The 26,572-nt window shown below is 55.2% G+C and overlaps 8 protein-coding genes across 8 annotated transcripts; 5 read left to right on the forward strand and 3 right to left on the reverse strand.

Moving 5' to 3' along the window:
* Positions 1 to 1,432: 1,432 nt before the first annotated feature.
* AOX1_2 (alternative oxidase) lies at positions 1,433 to 2,550 on the reverse strand (the record flags this gene model as incomplete). The annotated part of the gene is made up of 3 exons (XM_026762434.1): positions 1,433 to 1,943; positions 2,000 to 2,311; positions 2,366 to 2,550. The coding sequence occupies 3 exons, from the start codon at positions 2,548 to 2,550 to the stop codon at positions 1,433 to 1,435; spliced, it is 1,008 nt and encodes a 335-aa protein (XP_026617686.1).
* A 473-nt stretch (positions 2,551 to 3,023) lies between these two features.
* CDV56_108840 (cytochrome P450) lies at positions 3,024 to 4,880 on the reverse strand (the record flags this gene model as incomplete). Its single annotated transcript, XM_026762459.1, has 4 exons — positions 3,024 to 3,618; positions 3,730 to 3,884; positions 3,960 to 4,023; positions 4,096 to 4,880. The coding sequence occupies 4 exons, from the start codon at positions 4,878 to 4,880 to the stop codon at positions 3,024 to 3,026; spliced, it is 1,599 nt and encodes a 532-aa protein (XP_026617687.1).
* Positions 4,881 to 5,378: 498 nt separating this feature from the next.
* On the forward strand, positions 5,379 to 7,016 carry CDV56_108877 (uncharacterized protein; the record flags this gene model as incomplete). Its single annotated transcript, XM_026762496.1, has 1 exon — positions 5,379 to 7,016. One exon carries the CDS (start codon positions 5,379 to 5,381, stop codon positions 7,014 to 7,016), a length of 1,638 nt encoding a protein of 545 aa, XP_026617688.1.
* Positions 7,017 to 8,850: 1,834 nt separating this feature from the next.
* Positions 8,851 to 10,270, forward strand: CDV56_108926 (Zn(II)2Cys6 transcription factor domain-containing protein; the record flags this gene model as incomplete). The annotated part of the gene is made up of 2 exons (XM_026762545.1): positions 8,851 to 9,124; positions 9,171 to 10,270. The coding sequence occupies 2 exons, from the start codon at positions 8,851 to 8,853 to the stop codon at positions 10,268 to 10,270; spliced, it is 1,374 nt and encodes a 457-aa protein (XP_026617689.1).
* Positions 10,271 to 10,835: 565 nt separating this feature from the next.
* CDV56_108953 (uncharacterized protein) lies at positions 10,836 to 11,774 on the forward strand (the record flags this gene model as incomplete). The annotated part of the gene is made up of 3 exons (XM_026762572.1): positions 10,836 to 10,886; positions 10,953 to 10,971; positions 11,041 to 11,774. 3 exons carry the CDS (start codon positions 10,836 to 10,838, stop codon positions 11,772 to 11,774), a joined length of 804 nt encoding a protein of 267 aa, XP_026617690.1.
* A 138-nt stretch (positions 11,775 to 11,912) lies between these two features.
* On the reverse strand, positions 11,913 to 12,989 carry CDV56_108970 (uncharacterized protein; the record flags this gene model as incomplete). Its single annotated transcript, XM_026762589.1, has 1 exon — positions 11,913 to 12,989. One exon carries the CDS (start codon positions 12,987 to 12,989, stop codon positions 11,913 to 11,915), a length of 1,077 nt encoding a protein of 358 aa, XP_026617691.1.
* A 503-nt stretch (positions 12,990 to 13,492) lies between these two features.
* On the forward strand, positions 13,493 to 16,115 carry CDV56_108991 (uncharacterized protein; the record flags this gene model as incomplete). The annotated part of the gene is made up of 8 exons (XM_026762610.1): positions 13,493 to 13,753; positions 13,815 to 13,891; positions 13,953 to 14,323; positions 14,378 to 14,881; positions 14,937 to 15,097; positions 15,160 to 15,435; positions 15,487 to 15,582; positions 15,978 to 16,115. 8 exons carry the CDS (start codon positions 13,493 to 13,495, stop codon positions 16,113 to 16,115), a joined length of 1,884 nt encoding a protein of 627 aa, XP_026617692.1.
* Positions 16,116 to 16,374: 259 nt separating this feature from the next.
* CDV56_109033 (uncharacterized protein) lies at positions 16,375 to 24,984 on the forward strand (the record flags this gene model as incomplete). The annotated part of the gene is made up of 7 exons (XM_026762652.1): positions 16,375 to 16,563; positions 16,648 to 16,734; positions 16,795 to 16,852; positions 16,929 to 17,806; positions 17,946 to 22,321; positions 22,382 to 24,782; positions 24,844 to 24,984. The coding sequence occupies 7 exons, from the start codon at positions 16,375 to 16,377 to the stop codon at positions 24,982 to 24,984; spliced, it is 8,130 nt and encodes a 2,709-aa protein (XP_026617693.1).
* Positions 24,985 to 26,572: the final 1,588 nt, after the last annotated feature.

Genomic DNA, 26,572 nt, shown 5'->3' on the forward strand with positions numbered 1-26,572 from the left:
AATATCAATAGTATAGAACAGGGGATTGCAGTGAGACTGCTAAACAAGCTAGCTCTCTCGCGCTGACGTGTAAGATGGGATAGTGGATAATGCTTTGTTGGGATTTCAGGATCACAGATGGGAGTGATAACACAGGTTTAAAGGGTGAACAATCTTTAATGATGGTGTTGGGAGTGCTTACATATAGGGCCCACTTCATTTGCTGCTAATGCGCAAAGGACACACATGAATAGGGTTAGATTAATCTTTTTTCTACACTACTACCTGAATCAAGATTTTCCATGAACCAGTCTGTATCAAAGAACACTTCAAGTTTATTATGCTTCACCGTGTCTCCATTGTCAACATGACAGGTACGCAGTACAACAAAATCAAGGGCAAGTACATCCATCTCCAAACCACAATCCTCCAACAAGCTGCTATTCTGACTCACGTAGCAATGTTCAAGGCCATAATGTTCTAGTATTGGCTGTGGGGCAGACCACTAATTCCACAATTAAAGCAGGAGTACGGAGTAAACAAAGTCTTTTCCCATTAACATCTCTGTGGCAATGGTGGGGCGCGTGTTGCCAGGCCCTAGTCAGCGGTATGTCAGAGTTCCATGTCACGGACGCAGGCAAGCCACTGCATCTAGACTGGTTAACGTAGTCCTAGCCGCGTGGATCCTCAACTATGCGTCCAATGAAGCTGAATTATTATTACTGTAATGTGGCATGACATCTTTGACACCATCAACCCTAAAGGGCGCTGTATTAGCATCATCCGATTACGTTAACTAACTACTCCGTACTAGTTACACAGACCTTTGCAGTAAGCCAGAATAAAGTCCACCCGCTATCGATGTACATTGCTGTAGTGAGATCAAGGTCTTTTGACATACACACTTAACATATCGGTTCCCCTTCCATTTTCATATGACCGTGCAGGCTTCGCATACAACATCCGCCGGAATTGCCCTCTCCCTTGGTCTCTCAACCCGTCGTTTCCTTTATCTGAAACAACACCACAGCCACCCTCCGCAAGCAGATTCCAATGCACTCCCTTTAAACCCCATTGTGGGTCTGGAAGCTTCAGGTCCTTGTAAATAGGCAATTCGAGAGACACCAACATCCAGTGGGAGAGAGAAGCTCCCCCATGCGGGTTGCCCATTGGTGTCACATGCTGGGGGTGAAGAGCGCACAGGAACTGTATGGCATGAGTCCAGAGTTCTAGTAATCCCCAGACAGGGCAGAACAGGGAGGCAAAAGTTATGGTATAATCATGGATTAAATTGAACTTAGCCTCGATCTCCCCTTAACACTCTGTGTAAAACGCCGTTCCCACACCGACCTTCTCAGGTGGCGAAAGTCATTACGCCAGATAAGTTCAAATGTACGCTCGCTTCTGTCAGATTGGCATGTGATCTGAGAAAATGACCTTTTCATTGAACTCTCTACACCACATCCTTCCTCTCCCACCCCGTTGGCTTCAAATGCTCAATACCCTTGCCAGGATGCGGCTTCTCTGCATCCCGATATACAGACACATATGGGTTTGGATCCTCCTTCCAGTCTAAATTTCCAAGTGTATGATTCACCTCACGGTGCTTTGCCTCATCTGCCCGGATATATAGTAGCAGGTCATGCATACTACGGTGCCCCTCTGGCATGTTCCAGTACTTAACTGCAATCTCAGGCGCCTGCATATGCTCCCACTTAGGTAGCTTACCAGCCTCAATATCTGCAATTTCACGTGTATATGTGATCACAGCTTCTTCCTCAAGGTAGCCAACGAAGCGGTGGCATATATGTGGGTTGACTAGGTATGCGATGAAGAAGGCATTGAAAAAGACGCCCTGGGCACCAAGGACAAGGAGGCGGAGGAAGAAACCTGGTTCGGCCATTTGGAGGAAGGTAAGGAGGTGCATGCGTTCATTAAAAGATTCTTCCAGCAGCGTTTCAATCCTGGCGCCCATCAGAATCTGGGATTTGAAGGGGGGTGAGAGGGAGAAAGATTGTACCAGCCATTATCTCGCTTCATCCTCCGCAAACTGCGGAGATGTCGCAACATCCCCCCAACCATACCCGGGACGCCGGCGATGCTCTCAAGGAAAATGTTCCGGATGAGATACTTCTCCTCTGTCATCCTATATTTCTGCTCTGCCTTTGCCGGGTCCTTCTCATGCATAGAGACCGCATGCTCATGTCGGTAGCCTGAGACAAGGTCGAATCCAGACCGGAGCAACCGGATCATGGCAAGAGCCACCCTATCACCGAACGTGCGTGTCTCTCGATGGGAGATGCCAACCCTTTGCATCTGCTCCTCGGTGTAGCTAGATGAGTGTTAGTAGGCATCCTTCTGCGTTGGAAATGCTGGTGTGCCTTACATTGGATGCGGCCATGCTGGCGGCGTCACTCGAATCTTCTTTGTTTGGGTTTCCGGGAAGAAGAGACGGATCTGCTGCGTCGAGGTTGTTGAAAATGGGCGGATGGAGTGGCTCCAGAGGTTAGTGGTGATAACAGGGTAGGAGGTGATGGGCCTGGCGCATCGGGCCATCAGAGGAGAAGACATGGCTGCTGGATGATTTGCTGGAAGGTCTGAAAGCTTTGAAAGCTTTAGGACCTGTTAGATAATATTATACTTTTTATTATCTGTGGTGAGATTATACTATAGACTATGACATCAATGACTTGCAGAGTCTACATCCGCTCTCAGCCTTAGTAAATATGGACCATATCTTATTGTAGCGATGTAGGGGTAAGATTAGACTTTCTTTGATTTAGGACCGGAAGTCATCGGGTCAAGTTATGATTGTCAAGTTATGTCTGACATGCTGCAGTGAACACTAAGCCATACAGGCACAGGCTGCACAGCAAGGTTTAGTAACATTAAATAGTCCGGATCCCACAAGGCCAGGAATATAGCCAATCGGCCCAAAGGGTCAAAGCCTATAGGTCTACTAAACAGGTAGATGAGGCATCATGCTGTCAACTGGCCTCCATTACTTCAAGTTAGTCGCAAACGTCTACTGTACGCTTCTTTGCCTATGCTTTCGCCTCTGTAAACCTCATCCACATGTCCGTATGCACGAAGCCCGCAAGAGCCGTCTCCTTCACCGGCATTACGGGGTTCACCAGCGCAAAGTCAAATACCCGAAGCAACTGTACCATGACATTCTGCGTCAGCTGGGCTGGTGGGCATGGCATACCAGCAAGAAGGCCATGACTGGGGAGTCTCACCTCGAAGAAGACTTTGTTCAACTCCATGACGGCGATCGGCTTACCAGCACACATCCACCGCCCCCCGCCAAAGACAATCTCAACCGCCCGGTCCATCTCCAGCTTCTTCTCAGCGCTGCATTCGAGCCAGCGCTCCGGCCGGAAGACGGCTGCGTCGTCGCCCCAGATGTCCTTGCGCCGTGCGAGCGCCAATGAGTTGTGCCCGATGGCTGTGCCTCCGGGGATGAATAGCCCGTTGATGGTGTCGCCCTCCGGAGGGACGACTTTGTAATGCCCCCAGGTCACGGGAGTCCTCATGCGGAAGCCCTCCCAGATCACGGCTTGTAGGTAGGGCAGCTTCAGGGCTTCCTGAAGGGTGATTGGAGATGAAGCTCGGCCCTGTGCAATGGCTTCCTTTATCCTGCGCAATAGGAGTGCAGTCAGTTTTTGTGATTTGAAAAAGTCCAGGAGCCTGGGACTATAGAATCTCGGATCCCTCTACTGGGGCTAAAATTGACTCTAGAGTACTTACTCGGCCTTGAGCTGGTTGTAAGCAGAGGGTGAGGTAGCAAGATGCAAGATAACCCCGCGGATAGTGGTAGCTGTTGTATCTGAACCTCCCACAAGCTGCAGCACAGCCTCTCCTTCCAGTTGTTCCTTTGTAAGGCCTCGGCGTATGAATGCGCCCTATACCAGAGTTAGATCAGAGGATCTACATTCGTCAAAGATTCAAAGCAGCATTGACAAGATTAAAGTCCTTACAAACATGTCTTGATGAGGCTCTGCGTCTTTCTCGAAGCGTTCCGCGATAATGTTCCGCGTGTACCTGAATGGCGGAATTAGCACGATTAGTAGTTGAAAGGTCCGTTGTGATTCTGGACTAAGAGGGAGTTCGTACCCTAGAACTCTTCCTATGCCTCTTCTGTCGGTTGGCTTCGGCCCAAAGCGGCGGAACAAGGGTTTCCACATTACAACCCTCCGGATCCACGGGATATCCGTGGCTATAAGGAATACTATGAGCTTCTTAACATCGCCAAACCACCCAAACACATCCTCTCCTTCGTCTAGGTGGCCCATCGCCTTGCCGTGGCCGAGACGGCTGACGACGTCGATGGTGAAGTATCGGCTGAGCAGGGAGAAGTCAACGGCACGCAGATTGCCACTGGTGGAGAGGTATTTGCGCCGAATCAGATCAACCAGTCGCATGACTTGTTCGTCGACCGCTTGTTCGAGGTCCGGATTCTCCTTTCCACTGTAACCACTGGCCACTTTAGCCTTCCAGGCGTCGTGTCTAGCCGTGTCGAGGATCGTAATCATATTCTCCCTGTCTGCCTCGACCCTGCTGGCCGAGTAGTAGTGCTCGTCCCTTGTGTACCGGCTCCGAGCGCCAGATATCTTCCGAAGGACTTCCGGGTCATCTGTGACCAGAGACCTGGGGCCGTTGCGGACGAGAGAGCCATACTTGCCAAAATTGGTGTACTTCTCGAAGTTCGTGCCCCGGATATCGTTCCACAGCATCCAGAGGTAAGAGAAGGAGGCAAGACGGGGTCCCGGGACGTGCCTGAGGGGATACCATGTCTGAATGGCAGTCACGACGTACCATATGGCAAGGAGGGCTGTGAGCCAACCGCAGAGCGCTGGTGTGCTCAGGGTGCTCAGATTGGTGATAATAGGCAAGTCCATGTGATGTTGAAGCTTGTGGGTTGTAGGCGAGAAAGAATCAAACAGCTGCAAAGAAAGGGGCAAGAACACCAAAGATCCCCCAAGCCGTAGCTAAGGGAAATGTGCGGCTTATGGAACACCAACAACTACAGATACAGGCAGCTGTATCGAGGCCTGGATGTTTCTTACATGGGGCTAACCCGGAGCCGTCCTCCAGCCGGCAGGTTTCAATCGAAACGGAGTAGGCCTTATCGACTTTTGAAGTCGAATGAAGAAGTTGGTGTGAACGGCGATTTTCAAGTTCAGCCGAGGATGATCGGTGAATTGGAGTGGGCAAAGGGAATTGCTCCGATCCTTACAACCAAGAACTCAAGGAATGCATCAATATTGAAACCCGCCGGTCTTTTCGCGCCGGCCAAAACGAAGAAAATTCACAGCTTGTCGCCTCCGCTTTTAATACTGTATACTCCTGGAGGATAGGCCTCACATTGTGGAAACACGTTCCGCACCGCAATCAACATGACAGTCAACACGCCAGAGATGGTGGCCTCCAAGGGGGCGCTACAGTCCAGCACAATCCAAGAGTACTTGGCCCAATGCACGCATAGGGAAGACAAGGTGATGGCCTTTCAGCGCGTCGGGGCTGACTTGTCATACTACACTCCTCACCAGATTGAACAGCTAGCACACGATGCTGCCACGTTCTATCAGCACCGCGGAATCCCGCGGCGAGAAGACGGGGGCGAGCCGAAGGTTATTGGGCTACAGGCAAGTTCGACAATCGAATGGGTCGTCACCTTTGTCGCCCTGCTACAGATGGGCCACACGATCTTCGCCCTCGCGCCAACGCTCTCGGAGGAAGTAACCGCAAAGCTTCTGGAGAAGGCTACCTGCAGATATTTGATCAGCGAGTCGTTTGGCCCAGACACCTCTCAGCTGCCGGCACAGACCATCACCCTGGCTTCCGTGGAGGAAGTATCCGCGGAGAAGGCATCAACAAAGACCACCGGCAATGCAGACAGGAGCAGCTACTGGGCAACGACAGCGGCGAGCGAAGTCGTCTTCATCGTGCACTCATCCGGTACCACGGGTCTGCCCAAGCTCATCCCAAAGACTCATCGTGAGCTGATGATGGCGCTCAACTCGCTGCCGCCAAGTGCTGGGCTGTCCGTGTTCGTCGGCTCCTCGTTTTACTACATGGTCGGCATCTTCACTGTGCTGATGTCGTTCATGAAGACCCGGCCGGCCTTCTACGCCAATGAGAAGCTGCCGCTCTCTTCGGAGAGCTACAGGCAGCTTCTCGAGGAAGCGAGGCCGAATATTGCCTATTTCGTCCCCTTTCTCCTCAGTACAGTCGTGTCTGACGAGAAGAGCATCGATATACTCGCACAATGCATGATGGTGGCCGTCATCGGAGGCGTCTTCCCCAAGCAGCTCGGCGACAAGCTGACCAAGCGGGGAGTGCGGCTCGCAAACGAGTACGGCATGTCGGAAGTGGCGTGCGGCATGAATTCAGCCACTCGGCCGCCTGGAGACGCAGACTGGGAATACGTTGAGCCCAGCAAGTTCAACAAGCCGCACATGGCATTCCTGCCACTCGACGGCGACGACAGTGCCGGCGCCAGCGGCAGCGACGGCGAGCAGCTTTATGAGCTTGTCATCCTGCCAAGTCACCCCCTCCAGGACAAGCAGTGGGCCAACCGCGAGGACGGCTCCATTCACACGGGTGACCTCTTCCTCAAGCACCCGACGCTGGAGCGGTGGAAGCCCGTGGGCCGACGGGACGACGTCGTCAAGACGTATCCGGGAGACGACCTGGTGTGCATCAACGCGCTTCCCTACGAGGAGGCAATCAAGTCGGCCAACGGTAACCTTGTCGATGAAGCCGTGGTCTTTGGCGAGGACCGGCCAAGGCCCGGCGTGCTGGTCTTTGTCAAGGCAGGCTGCGCCGTGTCGGATAGCGACATTCTTGGCCGCGTCTGGAATGGTATCGAGCGCGATATCAATGGTACGTTCAAGGTGGGATTGGACAAGGAGATGGTAAAGTTGGTGCGCGGCGCGACTGTGCCTCGGACGGCCAAAGGGAGCGTGATCCGGGCGCAGGTGTACTTGAGGTTTGAAGATGCGATTGAGAGTGTGTATTCTGAGGAAGGATAGCGCATAAGCTAGACAAATAGGACTTGATCCTCCTTTCCAAGAGTCAAGCATTACTCCGTATACTATTGATGTATCGAGAATCCTCAGTGTTGCTAGCGGTTGTGTAGTGTTGTTGAATGAGAGACTCACCTGAGGACGCTCCACCGCGTTGATCTTGATCCACCTTCATCTGAATATCCACATCCACAGTGCCAGCAACAATATCAAAGCTGAATGGAGTACCAGGGACCTTGAGCCCTTCCACCTCCGCACCAGGTTCATTAACCATCACATGCGCCGCGGCAATAATCATCATTCTTTGCGAAGAGCAATCGGCGCGCACAACGGGCCCGAGACGGCCGAAGCATAGAAACAGCATTCTGGCCACAAAAAAGCCGCCATGTGATCACCTCAGACTGTGTGCAAACATCTACCCCCCTGGATCTACACCAGTTGGTTACGTGTCCGTCCACGTTCCGTAGCTCCACCATCTGCGGCCCCGGTCACTGAGTGCGCCTTGTCATCATGGAACCCCTGTGAGCGCCATGAACGATTGGTTGAGACCGGAAGATAGATGCATCAGGTACTGTATCAGATTTTAGAGGCAAAGGCCGCAGCAATGGTGACATGCTGAAGGTGGAGCAAGGCAGATTTACCCATCGGGGACGTCGGCTGGAGGGCATTCCGGGGGTAAAAATAATCTGCCTCCCGGGGGAGCTAGCGGGTGAGGCTGCTCTATGGACTCAACTAGCTGAAACATTAATATCCACGATGTCCTTCTGTAGAAGGATTGATTGGCTTCATATAATATGCCAAGAACTCTAAGCCATAAAAATACCAACATTATCTATTCCCCTCTTTGACAGGGCACCGCTCCGAAGTCCGAAGCATCATAGTTTATTAGAGGAAGCAGAGAGACTGATAAGGTCCTACATTTGACACCCATATCCAGGAGTTTAGAATTATCACAATCTGTACCTTTTTGTTTACATAAATATTTTGAAAAAGCTTGTCCCTTTCGATATGGTTTGGTGGCAATTCAAGGCCAAAAAAGGATTGAAAGATCAGATTCAAACAACACTCCTGAATCAGGTCAGTTCACAGAGGGTATTAATATTATATTAAAACACCAATCATAGAGACTGATTAACCGCCAATGCTCACCACAAACAAGGAAAGGCACTGAGCATTGTCACTACCTCTGTTTGTTTTGTGTGCTTGTCCTTTGGTCTAGTTCATTAGAAGTCCTAATTTCTACAGGCCCAATCTAGCCTCTACTCACTCTAGAAGAATCTCACCTTACTAGGCAATTGGCTCGCTTTGTTCTTCCTCCTCTGACATCCTTGGCTGAGTCTGTTGGATGTTTTTCCTGCACTCCTTCTGCGCCGCTACAGTGCCTCACTAGGACTGAAGGGAGTAGTCTTTTAGCTCAACATGGTGGTTGGAATGGCGGGCCTAACCAACTTACCAACCCCAAATACTAAGGCTTAGTGCTGACTAAGACGCAATGTAGTAGGGGTCAGTTTGAGCATTGAGAGGGTCCATAGATTGGGTTCGATGGGGTGATGGGGCGGATGTTTCTGAAATATCCCGCTGATCCAGCTTGATCTGATCCTTCCTTCCAGGCAACCAAGTGAGAATCTCACCCTCCGCGGCGTTCCGTCTCATTAACTAGTCATGTAGTATTCATGTCGGAAGACTAAGAAGGAAACGGGGAAATGGGAAAAGTGGGCATCCTCCGGGTCATTTGACGCAGTTAAACAACCTCTTGGTGCTGTTCAAAAATCTCCCTTCTACCTGTGGTTGGACATCTTGATTTCCCCTGCCTCCATCTATCACTTCTATCGCCTTAAAGATGGATAACAACGAGATGCCGGAGCCGAGTACGAGCACCCGAGATGCATGTGACCGCTGTCACTCTATGAAAACACGATGTGTGCGGCTGCAACAGTCAGGAGAATGTCAACGATGCCAGCGAATGCGCGTCTCTTGTGAATATAGTCCGGCCCTGAAAGTAGGGCGGCCGCTGGGGCGCAAAACGGGTATTGCAGACCGCAGCAGCCGTGCCATGGGAGCAGTGCAGCTGGGCCTCAAGCGACGAAAACAGTCGAGAGAAGCCACAACTGAAGGTGAGATGGTTTAGTCCTTTGTGACATTCCTCACATCCAATGTCAGTTACTGCAGCAGAACCCACCTTCGCCTCTCAACTCCCCGCCTTCGAGCCGACTATCCAAGTAAGGACGGAGGAACCTCTGTTCGAAGAGGACCCTTACCGCTTGGGGGCCGCACAGGACTTGGAAAAAGCGACGTTGTGTCCACCAGGGCTCGAAGGCCTGGAAATGCTTGGCGCCGGCGACTTTGTCGATTTTTCAGTCGTAGGAGAGCCGCCGGTTGTGAAGAATAATTCATCGACACCTTCCACAGCATTTGATCACGTACCCTTCGGTGTTTTGCGGCCGACGCCACCGCGATCTTTAATAGCAGAGAGAGTCATGTCGGCTTTTGAGGGAGACGACTTCTTACACCGTCTTCTGGACCTTCAGGTCAAGCTTTCGGGCCTGATAAAATCACTCACAAGCGGAAAGGAGACCAGCTGCCTAGCGCTGACGCCGAATGCTCCAGGGATAGGCAGCTTTGCTTCCGGGGCTGTCCTTTCCAAGAACATGGAAGAGGTCGCCCTGGCCACGGAAGATCTAGTCGACATCATTGAAAAGGTGCAACGATGTGGAGTTCGGGACAGCGACTACAGCCGAGAGGCTGAACTCGGCATGTTCACACCGTCCTCTTCATCACAAGTCGGCGTGCCGGTTCCGCCACGAAAATCAACGAAACCCCACATTGCCACGACACTCCTGGTCTCGAGTAGCTACGTGAGGCTTATCCAGGTCTTTGAGCTGCTCGTTGAGACGTTGCAACAACCTTCACCAAGCCAGCCATACCACGCTTCAAACCGGGGCAGGCCACAGACTCCACAGACTCCACCAGGGGAAATGCCCATGTTCCGGTTAGGGCGGCTGCGACTAACCATTCCCCCCAGACTCAGCACGGAACTGCACTTTCACGTTGTTTCGCAGATGGTACAACGGCTCAGGGAAACAATGCAGAGCTACGCGGCCTACGTTGAGAATGCAACGGCACCAGGAAGTGCCAACGACTTTTTCAAGGCGATGGAACCGAGCGGGCCAAGTGCCATTGCCATGATAGTCGAGAGTGTCTTGTCAGACGTGAACACGCAGGAGGAGAACCTGCTCACAACCTTACATAGAAGAGACTAATCCTAACAATTTAGTCTAATGTCATACGTTTGACTGATTCTCCTCGTGCGGTTTCCTCGTGCAACTCCTCTGTACTGTAGAGCATAAATATCAACTGTTGCAGGACAGGCATCGCACATATTTCCTTTCCATCTCGCCTCCGGCCTGACGATGCCTGTATCGAAGAGCTCCTCAATGCACATCTTCGTGCTAGAAGAATGCAATTCCGAAGGCTAACGCCATTTGCAATAGCGTCTAAACAAATATAGAACCATTCATAGATGATTGGGCAGGCGAGTTGACAGGGATGGTGTGGGCTGTATGCAGCCAGGGGGAAAAACTCGCCGAAGTCGTGTCCAAAGGGATGTATTGCACAAGAAGGGCCAATCCAGCCATACAGTAGCTTACATAGACTACTAAGTTCCGCCTTGCCTGATCCGGTATTGCCCTTTCAGAGGGTAAGCTCTCGCCCTCGCCTTCGCTCAGCAGAAGAAAGGAAACCCTTTCTCACCGAAAGGAATAGAACTAGAGTTGTTCCATTCAAAGTATCCTGCAAGCGGTTCACAGTCGACACGGGCCTTCAGCTATGGCACAGCGTAGGATACTTTGTTTACATGGCATGGGTGGTTCGGGACAGGTACAGCCCATGGCACCACAACTTGAATGTTTCCATGTGACAGACAGCAGGACTGACGCTCATCAGATTGTGAAAGCACAGCTAGGTAAGCTTCCAATACAACTCCTACCATATCGAGGCAGAGACATCTACTAACGCCGGACGTCGACGCCAGCGCCCCTCCTGTCAAAGCTATCCTCCCGCGAGCAGCACTTCGAGTTCTTCTTCCCCGACGGCCCCATCGAGACCAAGTCCCCAGGCCCCGGCTTGTCCGCAATGTTTGCCGACGCGGGCCCCTTCCACAGCTGGTTCACCTGGCCCGGCGACCAAGGCAACAGCTCCGCCTCCGAGTCCCCAGCCCTGCAGAAACCGCCGACTGCGGCCGACGTCGCCACGGTGCGCGACGCCATCGAGGAGCTGTACGACCTCGCCGACCAGCACGGGCCTTTCGACGGCGTCTTTGGCTTCTCGCAGGGCGCCACGCTGGCCGCCGGCTGGCTGATGCGGCACGAGCGGCGGCGGCAGGCGACGGGGCCGGTGCTAGACGTCATGACGCCGTCGCCCGAGCTGGCGCGTTTCGTGGTGCTGTTCAACGCCTACGGTATCGGCATCGCGGAGGTAGAGGAGGCCATGATGGAAGGCAGCGGGGAGGGGTCATCCGATGAGGAGGACAAGGAGGACAAGGAGGAGACGAGGTCGGGGGCAATCAGGCTGGCCACGCCGTCGCTACATGTCTGTGGCAGGCGTGACAGCTTCCTCCCGGGATCGATGGCGCTCTTGGACGCCTGCGACCCGGGCACGGCCAGCTTTGTTATGCACGATGGCGGCCACGTCGTGCCGAGGGACCCGAGGACGGTGGACGAGATAGCTCGGGCGATTGAGGCGCTTATGCATCGGGCTGTCACGTAGCAAAGTTTAAGGAATACTAGGACTACACTTTCCCAGGTAGATAGCACCAGGTGCTTGTCCAGATTTCGAGTAACATTTGTTTAAGTGTGTATTAGCCTAGTAACAAACTCCAATATACCTCACTAAGTCTATGCTTGCTCATGATGACCTAACAAGATCAACAGTAGCACAATGGAAAGACCCGCCCAGGCTATTAACATTCTGGAAGGGGCACATAATGGGCTCCATATCAAACTTTTCTCTTACCCATGCCGCGAACTCGGTATCCTTCTCTTCCACCATGATGCGTCGTTCGTCGAGACTCAGTGCATTCAGCACCAGCCATGGAGAACACATGTACATGGGCGGAGCGGGACTCTCGCGGTGGAGCGGGGTAAAGGGGTAGGCATGCAGTTCCCAGTCCCGAAAGACGGCATGCCGGCGGAGCCTTGCCTCGGTGACGCGCTCGGGGTTGTACACCAGCAACCCTTTGCGGAGCGGCAGAATAGTCGCGTCGATGTGCATAGCGTGTTCGTCAGTGACGTCTAGGAGCTCGACTGTGTATCCCTCCGGTACCATTGCCTGCAAGTACTGCGTCCCTTTGAGGTTGGTGACGTTGCTGAGCTGCCCAATGATTGTTTTTCCGAATCGCATGAAGTCGGCTGTGTCGAAGGCCGGGCGGGAGTTGTTGATAGCTCCGTTGATCCGGCTCCCATTCTTTAGTATGTGTCCGTTCAGGCCATTGGAGATGTGATCGTACAACGTGTCTCGCCCAACGATGACCGGGGCTCGACAGGTCCTGGCCGTACCGCCGCTGCTGCCGAGGTGATGCAAGATGTCTGAGTAGCCCAGTTTGATTTCTTGGTGACGGCAGCGCCAGGCGAAGGGAGCTTCGATGAGAGTGTTGCCCACCGTCATCAAGCCGTCCCGCGGCATGGCCCCCGTATATCCGCCGGCCTCAAGCCAGTCAACCTTTTTAGGACGATAGACGCGAATACCTAGGCCCTCCAGCAGTGAGGCGAAGTTGTCAAGCTCGGACTGCGCCTTGGCCACGATATCCGCTGGGAAAGGATTGCAAGGCCGGAACATATCGAAATGCTCGGGTGGCATCGTGGCCGCTATCATATGCCCGGGCTCAGATGGAAACGCCGAGTGTTCCGCATCACCAACAATGACTGCTTTGAGTGGTGACCACTCATCGTCTGCAGAGATAAGGGGCATAGCTTGAGGCTTCATCCTGTAACAATAGAGAAAATGAGACAGAAGCGTTCCTATTTGATGCCAAGCTTAGGACCTCCGTAGGTACTAGTTCTGGACTTGCTGTACTACTTATACTGACTTGACTCCATTCCGAGGAGGGATATGCTATCACTCAACTATACGCCGAATACAGTACTATGTATGCCATGTGTATATCTAGATTTTCTTGTATTCACGTAGTACAAACCCCTGCCCATCCCTGGTGTAACGGCTTGGCTTGGCGTGGACTAATTTCTGACACTGCGAATCATGTTTATACCCTAGGTTGCGAGCGGCTGAGCCTAGACTCTAGAGAATCTCGCCGATGATCGGTCTATAAGTGGTGCCCCGCAACTCCCCTCGAGAATCTCGCCGATCGTGCAGCTGGATCGAAGAGGAACTTGCTGGACTGCGGCTGCTCCTTCTCCCATCAGGAGTGCCTTGTCTTTTCCACTCTATCACCTCTAACCTGTGCATTCAGCGCATTGACGACTAGAAGCATGCATCATGATGAACAGGTCACTTGTCCGGAGATTCGGTTCGGAACGACGCCCATGCTGGACCTCGACTTTCCCACATCACGGCCGCCACGTCCGGTAGACGATCCCCAGAATCTGTTACCGATCATCAATGGCGGACCCGGTCAAACGGTTTCACCCACGAATGAAACTACCCTCCAGGGTGCCCGCCTATGGAGCCTCATTGGGGGTTTGTATCTAGCCGTCTACTTGGTCGGGCTGGATCTGTCCATGCTATCTACCGTAGGCTCAACTCATCAACCCTGTCCTGTCGCCGAGTCGGGACTGATAGGACATGCTCCAGGTAATACCAAAGCTCTCGGATTACTTTCACAGAATATCGGATGTTGGCTGGTACGAAATCGCATATCTTGTGCCAATGTGAGTCATTGTGTGCAAGAAATGCTGTCGGGGAAGAATGCACGCCTAACCAACCCACCAGATGCGTCCTCCAGCCATTGGCCGGCCAGATATACACCGTCATGCCAAGCAAGGTTTGTGTAAAGGCGCCATTAATGTCCCAGCAGCTGATCAGTTTCAAGCACACCTACCTGGCCTTCTTCATCGTATTCGAGCTCGGTAGCCTTGTGTGCGCCGTCGCGCCAACGAGCCCCGTCTTCATCATCGGCAGGGCTATCACGGGAATCGGCGCCGCCGGCCTCATGAACGGCGGCCTCGTCATCATATCCGCTGCGTGTCCGCCTCGGATACGGCCCATGATCACCGGGGCCGCCATATCGCTCATACCCCTCGGCGGCATCACCGGCCCCCTGATCGCCGGCGCCCTGACCGATCACCTTGGCTGGAAGTGGTGTAAGTCGTTCCCTTGACGTCGTTTAACCCTAAGACCCTAAGACGTTGTGGCAGGCTTTTGGATCTTTCTCCCTGTCGGCGCCATCACAGCCGTTATCATCATCGCCGTTCGTATCCCCGAACAGGCCCCGAAGCCCCCTTTCCGCCAAGCGCTCTCCGAGCTGCCCCGAAGCGTCGACCCCGTAGGCTTTCTCCTCTTCGCGCCAGCAATCATAGAACTACTCCTTGCCATCAGCTGGGGAGGCGCTGATTTCGCGTGGTCCTCGCCCACCATCATCGGGCTCTTCTGCGGCTCCGTGGCGACGATGGTCGCGTTCGCCATGTGGTCAAGATACGCAGGGGAAAAGGCTCTGATCCCACGAAGCACGATGCTTCACCCGCTCGTTGTCTTCGGTAGTGCTGTTGTCGCGATGCAGGGCGGCTCGACGACCGTGGTCACGTACTATCTCCCCCTGTGGTTCCAGGCCATCCAGGGGCAGAGCGCGGTCGGGGCCGGCGTGAGGCTGCTGCCTTCGATGATTTCAATGATTGCCGGCATGATGACTGCGGCAGTATTAGGTACGTATCTAACAGCATTGTCCGAAATCTCAACTCATTTGTTGGTTCTCTCCAGTCCGGAGGCTGCATTACGTGCCACCTTGGGCAATAGCGGGTAGCATACTCTCGGCGGTTGGCACTGGGCTCTTGACGACGCTCTCTGTGACCTCGACTACTGGGCACTGGATCGGATACCAAATCATCACAGGGTACGGGCGCGGAATGGCGCTTCAAATAGTAAGGTCAGCCCCCGTTTCCTCTGCACACAATCGACCTTACTCAAAGTCTATATCCAAAAGCCAGTGATTGCCGTCCAGGAAAGTCTTCCTAGCGAAGAGCTTGCTATGGCGACGTCGAGTCTCACACTACTCATGTATCTCGGGAGTGCGATTGGCACGTCTGTAGGCCAGACCATATTCCGAAGCGGTATACCAGGTGCCCTGGCGCAATATGCCCCTTTCGTAGACCCCGAGCTGGTGATCAACACGGGCGCCACGGAGATTCAACATTTGGTGACACCAGACCAGTTGCCTGAGCTACTGCGGGCCTATAACGAGGCATTGACCCAGATCTTTGTGAGTGTAGGGATTGTGATCCTGACGAACCCGGCTGATTGATGTTTGTAGTTCTATCCAACGGCGAGTGCAGCTGTTGCTGTTTTGCTTGCCTTTGGTTTAGGTTGGAAGAGAATAGGAGTCGACAATAGTCCAGAGATGGCAGGGGTTAGCATGTCAGAAATGGACACATGTAGGTCTGGCACAGCGGTCTCATAGTGTATTGAACCATATCAACAACTGTCCTTCAGTGAGGTGTACAATCTATAAAACATTACCCTATTACTATCTAACGTTACTACACCTAATAAACTAACTGATGGGCCACTGAGAGCCGTTTATGCAATCCACCAAAGTCATGTACACGACCTATTACCCAAACACCCCCACGGATGAGACAACAATCACTTCAACCTAGTCGGAAGAGAAGTGTAAGCCTTATGTAGTGAAAGGCCCCGGCAAGCAAAACTCGCCGATAAAACGGGAGTACACAATCGGAGGTTTCTAAACCCCAGAAGGCTCGCGCACCCAAGATTCATCCTATGCTACTCTGACCAGTCTAGCATGGCGTCTACATGGCCTCCTGTCTTCCTGACCGGGACGCAGTTGCAAAATACCCCGTTCGATTCGCCGCGAAGGATTTGCCTCGAAAGTCGCCGGCGATGGATGCCCTCAGCCTCACGAATAGCTCCAACAAATAGACTCAGAGCTTTGAACAGCTAGTCAGATCGTAGAGATCCAACCTATCAGAATACGCGACACAAGGAGCTTCAGCCCAGTCCGGTGGCCGGCAGAATAAGAAAGACTACCTCTAACGAAAGGCATAGTCGTTGGTATTGGTGATGGTGAAGGTGCTTCTCTTTACTTAAGGTAACATCACTCGTCTACACACTCGTCCCATGTCCTCGAAGAAACGACACTTCTTTCCCCCATCGTGACATACATACATACATAGCCAAGATGCATCAAGACTCCAAGACAATGCCTATAGCCATCGTTGGCATGGCAGGACGCTTCCCCGGAGAAGCCCACAACCCAAGCAAGCTATGGGACATGATGGTCGACGGCCGCGATGCCTGGTCGCCAATACCATCGACGCGCTTCAACCACGAGGCTTTCTACCACCCAGACCCAGCCCGGAACGGCGCGGTAAGTAGTCGACAGACATCAATTGTAGCCGCCTGTTGTTCCATGGTCTGTTCTCGATACTGATATAAGCATCACCTTACTTAGTCAAACGTCAAGGGCGGCTTCTTCATGGAAGAAGATCTGGGCCTTTTCGACGCCCCCTTTTTTGGCATGACCAAAGCCGAAGCAGCAGTAAGTCCGCTTATTCGCTTCCCCAGTCAACTTGACCTAGTCATTGACCTACCGACTCAGGCACTTGACCCACAACAGCGACTTCTGCTCGAGTGCACCTATGAAGCCTTTGAGAATGGTACGTAAGCTCTTCCCTTGTCTGGCTGGGATAAGGAACCCATCACGCGCTGGCTCGCGGCTTACCTGGTGTACAGCCGGCGTGCCCATGGCCTCCATATCAGGAGAAGCCCTCGGCGTCTTTGTAGGCTGTTTCTGCAAAGACTGGGGCCAGATGACCATGACCCGCGACCCAGACGCGGTTCCAATGTACCAGGCGACGGGCTCGGGAGACGCGCTGCTCGCCAACCGCCTGTCGTACTTCTTCAACCTGGTCGGGCCGTCCGTCATGCTAGACACGGCATGCTCGTCCAGCATGGTCGCGCTGCATCTAGCCTGCACGGCGATCCGGGCCGGCGACTGTCGCGGCGCCGTGGTGGCCGGGGCCAACGCGCTGCTGAACCACGACATGCTGAACCCCATGACCACCACGCGTTTCCTGTCGCCCGACGGGCGCAGCTACTCGTACGACTCGCGCGCCAACGGCTACGGGCGTGGCGAGGGCGTGGCGGCCCTCGTGCTGAAGCCCCTGGCAGACGCGCTGCGCGACGGCGACTGCGTGCGGGCCGTCATCAGGAATACGGGGTGCAATCAAGATGGCCGCACCCCCGGCATCACCTTCCCGAGTGCAAAAGCCCAGGCAGCACTGCTGCGCAGAGCCCACGCCGACGCAGGGCTGAACCCTGCCGAGACGACGTATGCCGAGTGTCATGGGACGGGCACCCAGGCGGGCGACCCGATAGAAGCAGCTGCCCTTTCCGACGTCTTCTGCGGCCAGGGCGCGTCCGGTGCGCCTGCTCGGGCGGCACCTTTGGTCGTAGGATCCGTCAAGACAAACGTCGGCCATCTTGAGGGCGCTGCTGGCGTGGCAGGCTTGGTAAAAACAGTCATGATGCTGGAGCACCAGACTATCGTGCCGAATGCTGGCTTCCAAAAGGCAAACGAGCGCATACCTCTGAAGAAGTGGAAGCTTGAGGTAAGAAAAGATCTGACTCACCATGCTCTGTTTTGCACCTTGATATCGTCGCTTTGACTTTGTTACCCCCCATCGACGATCCACGGCACTTAGACCGGCAAGTCTTGCCTTGATCCACGTCGGAGCTGACCAAGACCAGATCCCACAGACAACCCGGCCATGGATGCCGACTCAATCAGGCGTGCTTCGTGCTTCTGTCAGCGGCTTCGGCTTTGGGGGCACCAACGCCTGTGCTATTCTGGACCACACACAAGCCTACCTTGCCAGCCTACCCGTTCCAGGGCCGGCCAGAATCCCATCTCCTGCTTCGGACCTAGATTCTGCTACAAATCATGTTACCAATGGCTACCATAATTCAGACTGGAGGGACGAATCTGCCTTCCGCCGGGATGAACTGAAGACATTGCGGAAAGCGCAGCTGGACATCACCGGCCCCGGAGTCGAAGAAGTTCCTCAGCAGAATGGACAGAACGGCCTGAACGGACAGAACGGCTATCTCCACTCGTCGCCCGCAAAATCCACCAGCCATCAGCGCCGCATCTTCCCCCTCTCAGCCTTCAACGCCGAAGCCGGCTCATCCCAAGCCTCGCGCCTCGCCTCCTACCTCGAAGCCCGGAGCAACAACGACAACGAGGACACGCTCGCGGACCTCGCCCACACCCTAATCAAGCACCGCTCCCTCCTCCCGTACCGCGCCGCCTTTGTCGCCCGCACGCCCGCCGACCTCGTCGCGGCGCTCCAGGCCTCTAACCACGCCTTCAAGACCCGCCGCACCCTGCCCGGGCTGGCCTTCGTCTTCACGGGCCAGGGCGCGGCGTGGTTCGCCATGGGCCGCGAGCTGCTGGCCTCGGCGCCGCCGTTCGCCCGCTCGCTCGCGCGCTGCGACGCCTGGCTGCGCGAGCTCGGCGCCGACTGGTCGGCCGCAGAGGAGCTGTGCCGCGAGCAGGGCGCGACGCGCGTCGGGCTGACCCGCATCAGCCAGCCGCTGTGCACGGCGGTGCAGCTGGCGCTGGTGGACCTGCTGGCGGACTGGGCCGTCAACCCGGTGGGAGTGGTTGGCCATTCCAGCGGCGAGATCGCGGCTGCGTATGCAGCCGGGCTGATCAGCGGGCCTGCTGCCATGGCGGCTGCCTACTTCCGTGGTGTGGCGGCGTCGCAACCGGAGCTGCACAGCGGCGGCATGGCGGCCGTGGCAGCGTCCGAGACAGAGGTCCGCGGGCTTCTTGGCGAGCTGCAGGCGCACAGTGGGCAGCACGGGTGTGACATCGCCTGCTATAACAGCCCGCTGAGCTATACTGTCTCAGGCCCAGCCGAGGGCATTGGCGAGCTCGTCAAGCTGTGCAAGTCTCGTGGGGTCCAAGTTCACAAGCTCCCTGTGAATGTAGCTTACCACTCGCGGTCAATGCAAGCGGTGGCAGAAGGCTACCGTACCGCACTCACGAAGTCATCCTCATTCAACCTCCAGCATGACGAGCCGCTGCCGACTGGAAGGGCGCCCATGTTTTCATCAGTGTCAGGTGAGCGCCTCGACGAGCCAAGCCAGCTGGGCGCCGACTACTGGGTCGAGAACCTCGTTCAGCCAGTACGCTTCTGTGACGCTTTGAGTAGGCTGTGTCAAGAGCTTGGCGGCAAAAGTAGGAAGAGGGACCCCAAGAACAACAAAGCTCAAAACGCAGCACCTGTCGATGTTCTCGTCGAAATTGGACCCCATTCGGCACTTGCCGGTCCCATCCGTCAGATACTCCAAGCCGAGCCAGCCCTGTCCGAGGTATCCTACCTGTCTGTTCTTCGTCGCGGAGAGGACGCCCACGAAACAGCGCTGAATCTTGCCGCCGCACTCTTCGAGAAGGGGTTTGCTGTGGATCTAAGCCGAGTCAACCAGGCTCAGAGTCCGGCTGTCCATGCTCCTTTGTCAAATGGTCTTGCCAATGGCCATGTCAACGGCGACAAGGAACCGCAACCGAGCAGCGAGGTTGTCCAAGGCTCCGTTCTCGTCGACCTGCCATCATACCCCTGGAACCACGCCACGCGCTACTGGGCCGAGCCACGCGAGAGCTACCTCTACCGCATGCGCAAGGAGGCCCGCCACGACCTCCTCGGCGCCATTGTCCGCTTCAACAACCCGCTGGAACCGCGCTGGCGCAACTGGATGCGCGTCTCGGAGCTGCCCTGGCTGCGGCACCACCGCGTGCAGGGCCTGACCGTTTACCCGGCAGCGGGCTTCCTCTGCATGGCCATCGAAGCCGCTCGCCAGCACGCCGCGGCGTCGCAGGAGTCCGGGACGGGCGCTATCGGCGGGTTCGACCTGCGCGAGGTGGTCATTGGACAGGCACTCGTGATCCCCGATAGCACGGACGAGGTAGAGACGATGCTGAGCCTGCGGCCCTCTCAACAGAGGGGCTTCCGCGAGACGGGCTCCTCTGCCTCTCACGTGTGGAGTGAGTTCTTGGTCACGTCTTGCGGCGCGGACGGCAGGTGGTCTGAGCACTGCCGTGGTCTCATTGCCGTGCGTTCAGTCGATCAGTACAGCGGCAACAGTAACGAGGTCAGTGGGAGCCGCCTCGCGGAGCTGGAGAAGGGGCGGAATGCTGATCGCTGGCGTATCGCGAAAAACACCTGTACGGACGAAATCGACCCTGCTGCGCTATATGACCGTCTGACTGCCATTGGGCTGGAGTACGGACCTTCATTTCAAAATCTGACGCGAGTTCGCCATGATGGTAGGGGATCGGAGGCCCTGGGAACCATCACTGTTCCGGACATGTGCTCGCACATGCCGATGCAACACCACAGCGCTTTCGTCGTTCACCCTGCCTTTCTAGACGCCTGTCTGCATGCCGTTATGCCACTACGGCTGGACGTCCAGGGTGCGGTAGTGCCTACTTTTATCTCGAGTGTCCACATCTCGGCCGGCATTTCCCAGACTCCTGGCGAGCAGTTCGATGTCGCTGTTCACGTTGATAAGGCGAACCGACGTCAGACGGTAGTCTCGCTGAGTGGCCAGCTCGTCGGCGACAAGACAACACACCCAGAGCCCACGGTGCGAATTGACGGGTTGACACTCACCTCGCTCGCTGGAGGAGGCGAGCGTAGCGCCAAAGACAGCTTTCCCATCAAGAAATGCTTGCGGCCCCTTCTCAAGCCAGATCCCGATTTCCTGACGTCGGAGCTGCTCTCAAAAATCTGCGCCCACCTGCAGCCCTTGAACCCAGAGGCAGAGCGGGCTGACCTGCTCCTCCTCGAAGAGATGGGATACATCATGGCCGAGAGAGCACTTGCGCAGGTGCCCGACATCAGCCATCTCCCCCAGGGCAACGAGGATCGCGCCAAGCTCTACCGCTCCTTGACGCGCCTCCGAGACGACGTTCACACAGGCCGCAACCCACACGACGTCAAGGCGTGGATCGCGAAGACCGCTGAGCAGCGCGCCGCTGTGTGGGAGCAAGGACGGAATTCCACTGGCGACGAGGGCATCTTTGTGGCTCTCGTGGGCGACCACCTCCCCGCGTTCCTGCGCGACGAGGTAGACGTGCTCTCCGTAGTGACCCGTGGCGACGCTCTTGGCCGTTACTATGCCAACAACGTACGCATGCGGCGGTCCTGCGAACAGGCGGCAATAGTCGTGGATCTACTTGCGCACCAGAACCCCAGCCTCCGTGTGCTTGAGATCGGAGCCGGCACGGGAGGTGCCACGATGCCGATCCTGGAGAAGCTGGCCGGATCGTCAGGGTCCGACATGCCACGCTTTATCTCTTACGATTTCACCGATGTCTCACCAGGCTTCTTCGGCCCATTCCAGGCGAAGATGGCCGAAAAGGGGTGGGAGGACCTGCCCATCACCTACCGCAAGCTCGACATCGAAACGGATCCTGTTGATCAAGGGTTTGTCGCCGGGACCTACGACCTCATCGTTGCATCGAACGTCCTACACGCGACGAAGGACCTCGAGCGGACTATGCGCAATACGCGCCACCTTCTCAGGCCCGGGGGCACACTCGTCCTCGTTGAGCTGATGCGCAAGCCGTATGGGGGCGTCGGCGATTTGTTTGGCATCTTTCCGGGGTGGTGGGTTGCCGAAGAGGCGCATAGGCAGGACTCTCCCCTGTTGGACGAGGATGGTTGGAATGAAGTCTTTCAGAGGACCGGCTTTTCTGGACTGAAGGCAGCGGTCTGGGACACCGAAGACAGCTTGACACACAAGGGGACAACGCTGGTGACGACGGCCGTTGCCGAAGAGAGCCATCAGCACCCGGCCACTGACCAATGCTTCCGCGTCGTGAGCGGCTCAGGATGCCCGTCAGCCGTTGTTGGGGCCGTCTGCGAGTCTCTCGGAAGCATGGGGCCCGCACAAGCTTTCACACTGGAGCAATACGTACAGGATTCCAAGCTGCAGCAGCAAGACGAGCACACACACACGATATTTCTGGAGCTCGGTAGCTCGTCCATGCTTCGGAACCCAAACGAAGCCAGCTGGGAAGCCATCAAGTCCCTGGCGACGGGCAGCGAGGGTATCATGTGGGTAACGCGGGGGGCTTGTTATCCCGAGTCCAGCTCGCCCGACCTCGCCTTGGCCAGTGGTCTATTGCGGACGTTGCGGACGGAAATCGGCGGTCCTCTGGTGCACCTCGACCTCGAGCCAGGAACAGACATGTTGGCAGGAGAGCAGCTCTCGCAAACCTTGACCCGTGTCTACCGCCACGCGCTTGAAACTTATGAGAAACAGGGTCTCCGCGATGGAGACTCTGGCGGCGACCCAGAGCTCGAGTTTATAGAGCGCAACAGCACTATCCAGTTGCTACGATTCACGGAAGACACTGCTGTGGAGCACTTTGTCACCTCCCGGGTGGGCGTACTCCGTCCTTCAGTACAGAGTATGAACACTGGCACGCAGGCCGAAAGGCGGCTCAAGGTGGAAGTTGCGCAGCTTGGGATGCTGGATAGCCTGTATTTCGGCGATGATGCACGCGTGGCCGGTCCGCTGGGTGCAAACGAGGTTGAAATCGAAATCCGAGCAGCCGGACTCAACTTCCGAGATGTTATGATGGCCATGGGCCAAATCGAAGCGGCCGATCTAGGTGCCGAGTGCGCCGGTACCGTGACGGCCGTTGGTTCTGCTGTCGACCAGAGCAAGATGCGAGTTGGTGACCATGTTGTTGCGCCTGCAGATGGCGCGTTGTCTCAATGTGTGCGTGTGCCAGCCAGCCGTGCACAGCACCTCCCCGAGACCATGACCTTTGCTGAAGCAGCGACTCTGCCCATTGTCTTCTGCACAGCGCTGCACTCGGTGCGTGTTGCCGCTGTAGATGCTGCCGACATCGTCCTTGTCCACGCCGCAGCCGGGGGTCTAGGTCAGGCGCTGATCCAGCTGTGTCGCAGGGCCGGCGCGCGTATTCTCGCCACTGTTGGCAACAGTGAGAAAAAGCGCCTCCTTGTGGACCGATATGGCATTGCGGAGCAGGATATCTTCTGGAGTCGTGACGCCGGATTTGAGAGCGGCGTCATGGCAGCAACAGCGGGCAAGGGCGTCAATGTCGTCTTTAATTCACTGTCAGGCGAGCTTCTCCGCGCGTCCATGCGTTGCCTCGCTCCCTGGGGGCGTTTCGTCGAGCTCGGGAAGCGGGACTTTGCCATCAACACCTCACTCGAGATGGCGTCGCTCGCCAAGAGTATCAGCTTCCTGACAGTCGACCTCATGTCACTCCTCCTTCAACGACTCGAGAAGGGTTCAGAGCTTTGGGAGAGCGTCATGAATATGGCTCGTCGTCAGGAAATTCAGCCGATAGAACCCATTGCCACGTTCGGATTGGGCGATATTGAAAGCGCGATGCGCACAATGCAGGCAGGAAGACACATCGGCAAGATCGTACTGGAACCTAGGAAAGGGGAGTCAGGAAGGGTTATGCCGCAGGGTGCCCCTCGTCCCTCGCTGCATAGCGACGCTGCCTACGTGTTGGTTGGTGGTTTGGGTGGCATCGGGCGATCTTTCGCTTCCGTCATGGTGCGGCATCTCGGTGCACGTCATCTAGTCTTCATCTCCCGCAGCGGTGCTTCAACCCCTGAGGCACAGGACACTGTCAGAGACCTCCAACGCCTCGGGGCACAGATTACCGTCATAGCATGTGACGCTTCCGACAAGGCAGCGCTCAAGGCAGAGCTCGACTCGCGCGTGTTGCCGCCCATCAAGGGCGTCCTTCACCTAGGTCTCGTGATCAAGAATGATCTCTTCCGGAACATGGAGCTGTCCACATGGCTTGATTCACTCAAGCCCAAGGTGGAGGCCACCTGGAACCTCCACGAGCTACTGCCGGCCGACATGGACTTCTTCGTTATGCTCTCCTCCATGGCCGCGATATTGGGCGTGACCAGCCAGGCAGCTTACAACGCTGCAGGCACGTTCCAAGACGCCTTTGCCAGTTTCAGGAACAACCAGTTGGGCTGGGCGGCCACAACGACCATGGATCTCGGAATGGTCGTCGGCGTCGGCTACGTTGCTGACCGCATCGGCACGCATAATCGGCTCCTCGCCCAAGGTTTCGAGCCTATTCCTGAGGCCGAGTGTCTAGCTCTTATCGAAGCCTGTCTCCCCGCTCGGTCCCAGGCCCAAGCGCCACTCAAGGCGAACAAGGTCGACCCAGGCAACATCATAACAGGTCTCTGGCCCGCACGGCTCCTGGAGAACAGGGGGACGGCCCGCGCACTGTACTCAGCTCCCCAGTTCGCCTACGCGCGGCAGATGGCAACGTTGGCAGCGGCGGCCAATGGTGGAGCGGGTGATGGAGCTGGCGCCGATGGGACGGGGCAGCAGCGCATCAGAGAGTTGCTGCCGCTAGCAGAATCGATGGCGGACGCAGAGGGTTTGGTGCTGAGTGCCGTAGTGGGTAAATTGGCGAGCCTCCTGATGCTCCCCGAGGAAGAAATTGGGGTGGACGACGGCCAGAGCATGAGCAGCTATGGGTTGGACTCTCTAGTGGCTGTGGTAAGACTCATGTCAGGGATGGATGCCTAGATTGTTGACGAGCTAACTTGTTTCTTTCCAGGAAATGCGGAACTGGGTGGCGAGTGATATTCAGGTTACCGTCCCTATCCTGGAGTTTTTGGGTACACAGAGTATCAAGGACTTCTGTTACGCGTTGGCGAGGAAGTCCAAGCTCCTCAGGAAAGATCTGTCCTCGGAGTAGTCCTGGTGAGGAGTCTACGGCCACTGAAAGGCTGGTGGAATGTCGTTGGAGGCGTGCGTCTGAGTGCTACTTTTGGGTACATCTCAGCTTTTACATCGAGAAACTCGGTGTACCATCTGGACCAACTTCTCCTGAGGCTGTACTATGGTCGTTCATAGCAATTGAATATTGGAGAGTGCTGGCAAACTGCCTGATTCTTAGACCCCACGCACCATCATCAGGCCGGCGTAGCAAAAGGGTGGATGGATAACGTCAGACTATAGAGTGAACACGCTTTCTACCTCCCGGCCAAGTTCGACGGCTATTTTTCTGGTGATTGAGTTGACAGGCAGCTTCTGCTACGAGTGGAGCACGATGGGCACATGTCGGCGGAGGCTTCAGATGAGATGCTTGAGTAATATGACAATTGTTCTGTGTCAGAAGCGATGAATGCACGATCGTCGCTCGTTTCTGACGCGGCATCGGAATCGGCAAAAAAAGACAAGTTTGCGACGTTGAGCTCGGGTGCCGTGGAGACTGTTTCCATCATTGGAGAGCTTGAAACTGAATCAGATGCAGCGTACGCCTCTTTAAGCTTTCGGAGATATGACCACGAGTCTCTGGTTCAGCACTTCTCCAATGTGGTCTCACTTAGATATACAAATCACTCCGTAGGATAATCAATGGACATAGTGGGAAAAAAAAGGAGGGCTTCCAGGTTGTTGGTATTTATATGTTGGGTCGTTCCTAAAGTGAATGTCTGATATTGAAACCGTTGCTTCAAGCATCCCGTCGGGGAAAGGTGCCACGGTTGATCTATAGGCCCAATTTCAATTGACTATCCAAATGTTATGGCTTCAATTAACCGTCTTACAAGGAGTCGGGTTCATTGGAGACTGGAAATTCCCTTTTCAGGAAGCATCTTCTCATCTCTGGGTGCTTGTAACCGGGAAATAGCCATACGAAGGAAGTTAGCAGGTATACTCCCAACATTTCGTCTTGACGACAAGTAGCGTTGTGTGGCGAGGATGTCTATAATGGACGGTTATTCGAGGATCGCCTCGTGTCAGAGTGCCAGTTCACATACATAGGTAGCAGACATCCTGGGCCAATAGAAGAGCTTCTCGAGGTTGAGGGCAATGACCAGTACGTAGGGACGACCGTGGCACCAATCCGTATCAGGAAATCATTGGTCACCAGCCGGACCCCGCAACCCATCATTAGTGATGGATCATTTCCTCCGTGGATCAGGTACATTGTGTAATGAAAGCCCTCTTGTTTTATGATGGGAACGACTGCAGTGAAAAACTTCGATGTCCGTAGGTACCGACGGCCCGCTCAGATGGCACTAGTACTACCGGAGGTCTTGAGGCGTGTTGACACCCAAGTTGACATCTCCGCGTTGGCTGACTGTGACTTAGTGCGATGAGCCAGGAACTTGCAAGAACATTGCACAAATGTCGCTCTACGGCACATTCCTGGTACATTAGATCTCCACACTGAAGAGTCTGTGCCACCAGGTTTGCTAGCGACTTCCCAGAATGTTTTCCATGAAGAGGATGAAAGGCGAGTAAGACTTCCTTGTATTCCCAGTCATTAGTAATGAAAT

This window comes from Aspergillus thermomutatus (assembly GCF_002237265.1).
Source record: "Aspergillus thermomutatus strain HMR AF 39 chromosome Unknown NODE_19, whole genome shotgun sequence".
Taxonomy (NCBI): Eukaryota; Fungi; Ascomycota; class Eurotiomycetes; order Eurotiales; family Aspergillaceae; genus Aspergillus; species Aspergillus thermomutatus.